General features: G+C 42.5%; 1 protein-coding gene across 1 annotated transcript in view; it reads right to left on the reverse strand.

Annotated features, from left to right (window-relative positions):
• Window positions 1-4764: 4764 nt before the first annotated feature.
• dph5 (diphthamide biosynthesis 5) overlaps window positions 4765-7735 on the reverse strand; it is a 24836-nt gene continuing 21865 nt past the window's right edge. The window contains exons 6-7 of the mRNA XM_084066903.1: window positions 7217-7320; window positions 4765-5157 (exon numbers count right to left, since the gene is read on the reverse strand). Coding sequence (XP_083923029.1) covers window positions 4925-5157; window positions 7217-7320 — 337 coding nt within the window. The 3' untranslated portion in view covers window positions 4765-4924. The remainder of the gene's footprint in view (window positions 5158-7216; window positions 7321-7735) is intronic.

Genomic DNA, 7735 nt, shown 5'->3' on the forward strand with positions numbered 1-7735 from the left:
GTTCGATTCCCACTCGAGTCAAGTGTCCCCGGTAACTCAAGTCAAGTCAAGTCAAGTCATGTTATTGGACAGACGCTCTACCAGGATATCAGTCAATTTATCCGCCGGTATTTATTTTATCTTAAATTATATTTAATTTATCTGCCCCGGTAACTTGGGGCAACGGATAAATTGACTGATATCCTGGTAGAGCGTCTGTCCAATAACATGACTTGACTTGACTTGACTTGAGTTACCGGGGACACTTGACTCGAGTGGGAATCGAACCCACTCAAGTCAAGTCAAGTCATGTTATTGGACAGACGCTCTACCAGTTGAGCAAAGCTGTTGGCTGAGAGTTACAGGTTTCCTGGTGGTTTTAACTTGTTTTTCTAGAAGTTAGTCTGCAAATGAAAGCACCACAGTAAAGACACCAGTGGGATTTGAACTCATGGCCTCTGGATCATGTATACTACGTCTCAACCCATTGAGCCAACAGATGGCTGACGAGTACAGCCTTCCTGGTAGTTTTCAGTTTATCTTCTGGAAGCCAGTCTGCAAAGGAAAGAATCATAGGAAAGACATCAATGGGATTTGAACTCATGGCCTCTGGATCATGAATACTGCGTCTCAACCCATTGAGCTAACAGATGGCTGACAAGTACAGCCTTCCTGGTAGCTTTCACTTGATCTTCTGGAAGCCAGTCTGCAAAGGAAAGAATCATAGGAAAGACATCAACGGGATTTGAACTCATGGCCTCTGGATCATGTATACTGCGTCTCAACCCATTGAGCTAACAGTTAGATGACAAATATAGCCTTCCTGGTAGTTTTCAGTTGATCTTCTGGAAGCCAGTCTGCAAAGGAAAGAATCATAGGAAAGACATCAATGGGATTTGAACTCATGGCCTCTGGATCATGAATACTGCGTCTCAACCCATTGAGCTAACAGATGGCTGACAAGTACAGCCTTCCTGGTAATCTTCACTTGATCTTCTGGAAGCCAGTCTGCAAAGGAAAGAATCATAGGAAAGACATCAATGGGATTTGAACTCATGGCCTCTGGATCATGAATACTGCGTCTCAACCCATTGAGCTAACAGATGGCTGACAAGTACAGCCTTCCTGGTGCTTTGACTTGAACAACAAACAAGACAAATACATTTATTTTTTCACCATTGTGTCACTACCGAAACGAAAGTTTGTCACTACCGAAACGAAAGTTAAATCAGAAAAAATCACTAACTGTGGAGGCCAAAATCGTCCCCCCAAAAACCTGTTAGGAGTATGTTTCAGACAATTGAGAGTTGATTGGTAATTTTCGTTTCGGTAAAATGTATTTTACCGAAAGGTAAAATTTATTTTACCGAAACGAAAGTTAAATCCGAAAAAAATAACTAAGTGTGGAGGCCAAAATCGTCCCCCCAAAAACCTTTTAGGAGTACGTTTCAGGCAATTTAGAGTTGATTGGTAGTACTTTGTAGTGACTTTTTTTGGTCCCTAACATTGAATAACTTAAAACAAATGTGTTACTTTTCACATTGGGGTCCACTGCCCAAATACATGTCAATTTGGGGGGTTGACAACAAAAAGTTTTAGAACCACAGACTCCAAGGAAACAGCTGTAGGTGAATGGATAGAGTCACTGACTAGTGAGCCGCAGGTAACAGGTTCAAGGCTCAGTCACAGCAGCAAGTCAGGATGTCAAATCAAATAGGTATTATTAGGAGTGAAATGGTTGTGTTTTTTCACCCCAACTGCACAGGACAGCAGTTTTATATCTGTTTACATGTACGTGATTTTCAGTGATGGAGACAAACCGCACAGACGTTCACTGTACTTTAGTACATTTTGTAAACTTATGACTCTGAGTAGAGCATAGCCTGACTTAAACAAACAAATAACAACTTAGTATAGTCAGACTTTTTTTTACACAACTTACATTTTATAAAGCTTGACTCTGACTCAGTATAGTCAGACTTTTGTTTCCTTTCATTTTCTGACATGATGTTAATCAGAGTGCCATAGCAGACTGGTTAGTGGGCCTGCCTGGTGAACCAGAGGTCCTGGATGTCCTGGGTACGATTCCAGGTCAAGTCAACAATGTGGCAATCTTAGAGTGATTCGAGGCTGTTAGTTGTTAAAGTGCAGAGGACACATTTCACGTATGTGCCTAACAGTATATACTTAGCGAGCACACTGGCGTTATTGTCACTACGTATTCGTATGACAAATGAGTTGACATTTAGATTCACCTCAAGCAACTAGCCTTTCTAGCTTTGCATACAGAATACTATGTTATGTTGGGCTATAGTGCTAATTTATTTTTGGTTCATTATGAAAATGTGATGGGATGAACTGGACACCATATTCTCAGTAGCCTACACTATTTAATGGGAAACTGCAACTCAGTAACTGTTGTTTACACACAAACATTGACTGTATTGACCTCAGAGATGACTTCTGTGTACTTATACTGTATATTATTCAACTCATCATGAGCAGAGCTTTCATTAGAGCCTAATAAGAAGGCTCTGTGACGATTTTGAAAGAAAAACCTTTTGGAGCTCATAATTGGCAGCCATCTTGCATTTGAAGGTCAACAATAGGTCAAATCATTATATAAACACCAAATATGTATTCCTTGACCAAAATAAGCTCTGAAACCATGTATTGTGCATCTTTGTAGGTCAAACCATTAAAAAGTTCATTTTCACGGTCGCCATTTTGGATTTTGGCCTCTCAAAAAATGTCCCCGCCCCTTTTAAAAATACACCCCGGCTAAATGTGTTTAATAACCCTCCTAGATGACAAATCCACTGAGAAACGGACCTTCGCTCTCCACGGTCACGGAAGTGCCACAGATGACCCAACTATCCAGTCTGACCTTCAGTAGTCTGACCCATCATCACAAACAACACATAACAGACATCTGTCACAAGGACAAACACACTGAAAGCTCTAATTAAATAAGTCCATTCACCACAGTGACCCAAACGTTCATTTAAACATTTACACTGATTGCTCATTTGTGGGTGAATTTGTACATTGACCTTGATCTAAACGTATGTTCATGAATTCTACTGTATGACTGTAGGACTGTAGGCCCATAGGACTGTAGGCCCATAGGACTGTAGCCTGTAGGCCTGTAGTACAGGCCTACAGGCTACTGTAGGCCTGTAGGCCCATAGTACTGTAGGCCTGTAGGCCTACTCGTGCCGTTTGCATCATCCATGTAAACATCCATCATTTCTAAAGTGTTCATCTTTTTGCTTTCATTGTAATAAATAATGTGACTTCATCAACACGTTCAGAGGGTTTTTAATGTGTTTTTATTTATCCTGTTCTGTGGACGCATTGTGAGCTTGTAGATCTGTTCTGTGGACGCATTGTGAGCTTGTAGATCTGTTCTGTGGACACATTGTGAGCTTGTAGATCTGTTCTGTGGACGCATTGTGAGCTTGTAGATCTGTTCTGTGGACGCATTGTGAGCTTGTAGATCTGCCATTTTCAAATAGTCATATGAATGTGTAAGGGGTTAAAGGTTAATATCAGAATAGTGATATATTATTGATTTCAGCTGTTATGATTCCTAACATGTAAACATGACCTGCTTTTTTATGTCCAATGTGTTTGTAATTAAGTTCATAAAGTTAACATAAGTATAACTAAATGCATTTGAAATGAAATAAAAATGTTACTTTTCAGGATTCCAATTCAAAAATAGCAAAAATAGCAGATCTACAAGCTCAAAATGCGTTTTGAGCTTGTAGATCTGATATTTTTGCTACTTTTGTGTGACATAGAATGGCCTGACAGTATATGTAATATACAGTATATATGTAATATGACAGTATATGTAATGTGTTCCTCTGGAGTCAGTGTGTAAATATAGAGGCCCTCTCCATCATCCACCGGCTTCGAATGCTATCAATGCATTGAATGGGAGATTATCACGTTTTATCAGACCATTGAATGGCGACGAGTAGACATACACGGACCTACCGCGATTTGTCAGACCATTCATTGGGCGTAATCAGGAGCTACTGACCTACTTTGGAGGCGGAGCAGTCCCCACAACAATGTTTACCATTCTGTGCCTATCGGCACATAACTCCAACGGCGCTGAGTAGGCTCAGGCGAGCGTCGCACCGCTCAGGACGGCAACTCGGTCGCTTTAGCTCCCTAGGTGGTCCTTCACGGGGCTCCAGCTCGCCTGAGACTGTGCGCCTCCGTCATGGTCCTAAACCAAAACAACCAAAACCCAAACTGAACTATTTAAGTCATCTCCGTGGGTAGGTCAGTATGTCTTGATAACACCCAATGAATGGTCTGATAAATGGCGGGTAGGTAAGTATGGTCTGATAAAAGGTGATAATGTCCCATTCAATGCATTGATAGCATCTCAATCAGGTGCATCATCACAGTTACATCACCCCTGGGTTAAAGTGATTGTGATGCTAAATCAAGTCATTTTGCCAAGGACCCCCATTTGAAAAGATAAGACAGGGACCCCCATAAGAGAAGATTTTTACGGCTCTCTAGCAGTGATTCTCATCCATTTTAATTTCAAGGACCCCCAGTTTGACATGCATTAGGGCTACGGACCCCCATTTAATGGCATTTATATCTGTGGGACCCCAATTTATATTATAAAATCAATGTTAATTTAACTCTGAGAGTGTACAAATGGAACCAAATGGACCCGTTAGGGTCCATTTGGTTCCATTTGTACACTCTCAGAGTTACAGACCCATAAGGGTCCATTTGGTTCCTATCCATCATTTAGCTGCATGGGGACCCCCTGGTACCCCCTCAAGGACCCCCTGGGGGTCCCTGGACCCCCACTTTTGAGAACCACTGACGTACACAACAAACACATGGTGATTGGCCCGGCTGCCTGCCTGCCTGCCTGTCGGCCAATCGCATGGCAGGGAGGGCGTGGCTACGAGGTGTACGTCGAGCTGTCCGTCATCTTCAGGCCAATCAGGGCGTCGGGGACGGCGGAGAGGCGGAGCATGTCCACCTCCAGGGGGTGGAGCCTCCCGGTGATGACCAGCGAATGGAGCGGCTCGCCCAGGTCACATGACACTAGCTGCTGCAGCGTCGCCGTGGTGATGAGCTGGTCGTCGGCGCCGATCCGGGCCACGCCCACACACACCGTTTCCTCGGTAACAGCTACGACAAAGATAATTACATTCATTAATATTCATGACATCGTTAACCCATTCAGAACGGGAACGCATCTGTGTCATTTTAACATTTATTTGGCTATTCAAAGATAGCAGATCTACAAGCTCTATGAGCCTGTTTTATGATGTATTATCTGTGTCCTTGCTTACTGTAAGTCGCTCTGGATTAACACATTGACTGCCAGTCGCGTAGATCTACGCGAACCTCCGCTATTATGAAAATCCGTTATGAAATTTTGCGGTGCACTTTCCGGAATTTTTTTGATCCCCGGTTCCGGTTCCACCACCGGAAACAGAAATATCCAATTTCCGTTTTTTTCGATCACACCCACTTCCTGTCTGGGATCCGGTTTCTAAGTCGATTATCTCCGGTGTATTTTTTCTCCTGTCTAGCGTTTACCCCTGTAGCTTCAAGATGGCGGAACGTAAAGAGATGCAGTCTTTTCTGCTCGTCGCACACAGATCCCCTGTGTGTGTGTAGAACCAAATGAACGCGTGATTTTAACGGATTTAGCGAGGTCTATGACGACATGAAAAAAACAAAAAAACAACAATAAAACCTTGGCACTGGTGAGTACATTATGAGATTAACCTCTGGCGTTCAATGTGTTAAGAGCGTCTGATAAATGTCTAAACTGTAAACTAAACTGTAAGCCAATCCCCCCAGGAATCCGCGATTCCGCGATCGCGGAAATTAGCGCGGATTTGAAGGCCATCCGTGGATTTCAAAGCCGTCCGCGGATTACAAGGCATAGTGCAGAAAACATGACAAATCTTGGTAAAACACCGCCGTATGGAGAAGTATTCTCTCTCTGTCTCAGGGCAGTGCGAGCTGCTGCTAGAGGGAGAGAGTCAGAGTGCTGCGCAACTTACAGCCCAACTTCAAAGCAAGTTAACGATGGCTCGTTGACCCCAATTTGACCACTAGGCAATCAACACTGAACAGCACTAATTAATGGCAGCTGTGATTCTTGTGTCTTTCCGTGCAGTCAGATATCAAATAATTCCCTGTAGAGCAGGGGTCTTCAGTGTTTTCAGGCCAAGGACCCCCTAGTTGAGAGAGAGATGAAGCAGGGACCCCCTCTATATTGTATAAAATTGTGCTTCAGATAAACTTTTGCTGCTCTTTTTTCCCTCTACACACCTATAACTCCAAAAATAGCCGATCTACAAGCTCACAAGTGTGAGCTTGTAGATCTGCTATTTTTGACTAAAGTTCTCCTCAGAAAAGGGATACTAGGATTCAAGTGGTTAATGTAAAAAAAATATATTATCACACAAAGATTTGGGGGACCCCCTAGGGGTCCCGGACACCCTGTTGAAGACCCCTGCTGTAGAGGGACCCTCTCCCTCATGTTCAACTTCAATTGTGACTTCTAAGTTCTACTTCTCCTCAAAAGGATATCTTTATTATTTCCCATCCTAAATGACAAGCCTAAATATTATTATTGCATTTGGCTATGTGCAATAACTGCAAGCTAATGTTCAGAGGCAGTCAGTATTTGTCTTAATTTCTTTAGTCGCCAATAATTCAACTGTAACCAGTGTTTTGAGACATAGTCTTGTATTTCTACAAAATAAATGGTAAAAATGCATTCTACATGCATAAATACAAAGATAATAAAAAATAAAAAATGATTGGATCTGTGATTGCTATCGGCCTGATCGGACCACCTCTATTTATAACCAGTAACATTGACTCAATTACTATGTTCCACGGTATTTTAGTGTTTTAGAATGGTATAACAATTAATTGTATTTATTTCATTATGGAATTTACTTGATTATTAAAACTTAATCTATTTTTGCTTGATAACTGGTAATTTCAGGTTGTTTTTTAATGCCCGCGGAACATTAACGATAAGCCGCGGAATCAAGAATTGCTCTCCGCGGAATCAAGACCTGCTCTCCGTGGAATCTAGACTTTTTCTCCGCGCTTTCCTGGGGGGACTAGTAAGCTGTAAACTGTAATAATGAATTGTCAAGGTGGTGGGTGTGGCCACCACAGTGAAACAGTAAGGCAGACAGCCGTCACTCTCACTCACCTAGCTCCTCCCCCTTTTCCCTCCTGTTGCAGATGATTGACAGCAGCTGCTCGGCGGCCTGAGTGACGGACATGAACCTGGGCGGGTCAAACACCTTACGACCTCTGGAGACAAAGAGCAAAGCTCAAAGGTCAAGCACCTTTTTTTTTTGGTGAAGATTCCAGGAGAATTCTTCAAACAACAAAGCAAAGTATTTCATTGCTTTAACATCAATGAAAGTATTCCATAAGGCAGTGGTTCTCAAACTTTTTCATGTCAAGGACCCCCAAATTGACACTTATTAGCCCGCGGACCCCCATTTGAAAAGATAAGCCAGGGACCCCCCATAAGAGAAGATTTTTATGGCTCTCTAGCAGTGATTCTCATCCATTTTAATTTCAAGGACCCCCAGTTTGACATGCATTAGAGGCTACAGACCCCCATTTAATGGCATCTATATCTCTGGGACCCCAATTCATGTTGTAAAATCAATGTTAATGTAACTCTGAGAGTGTACAAATGGAACCAAATGGACCCGTT

Source organism: Gymnoscopelus microlampas (genome assembly GCF_963454915.1).
Source record: "Gymnoscopelus microlampas genome assembly, chromosome: 9".
Taxonomy (NCBI): domain Eukaryota; kingdom Metazoa; phylum Chordata; class Actinopteri; order Myctophiformes; family Myctophidae; genus Gymnoscopelus; species Gymnoscopelus microlampas.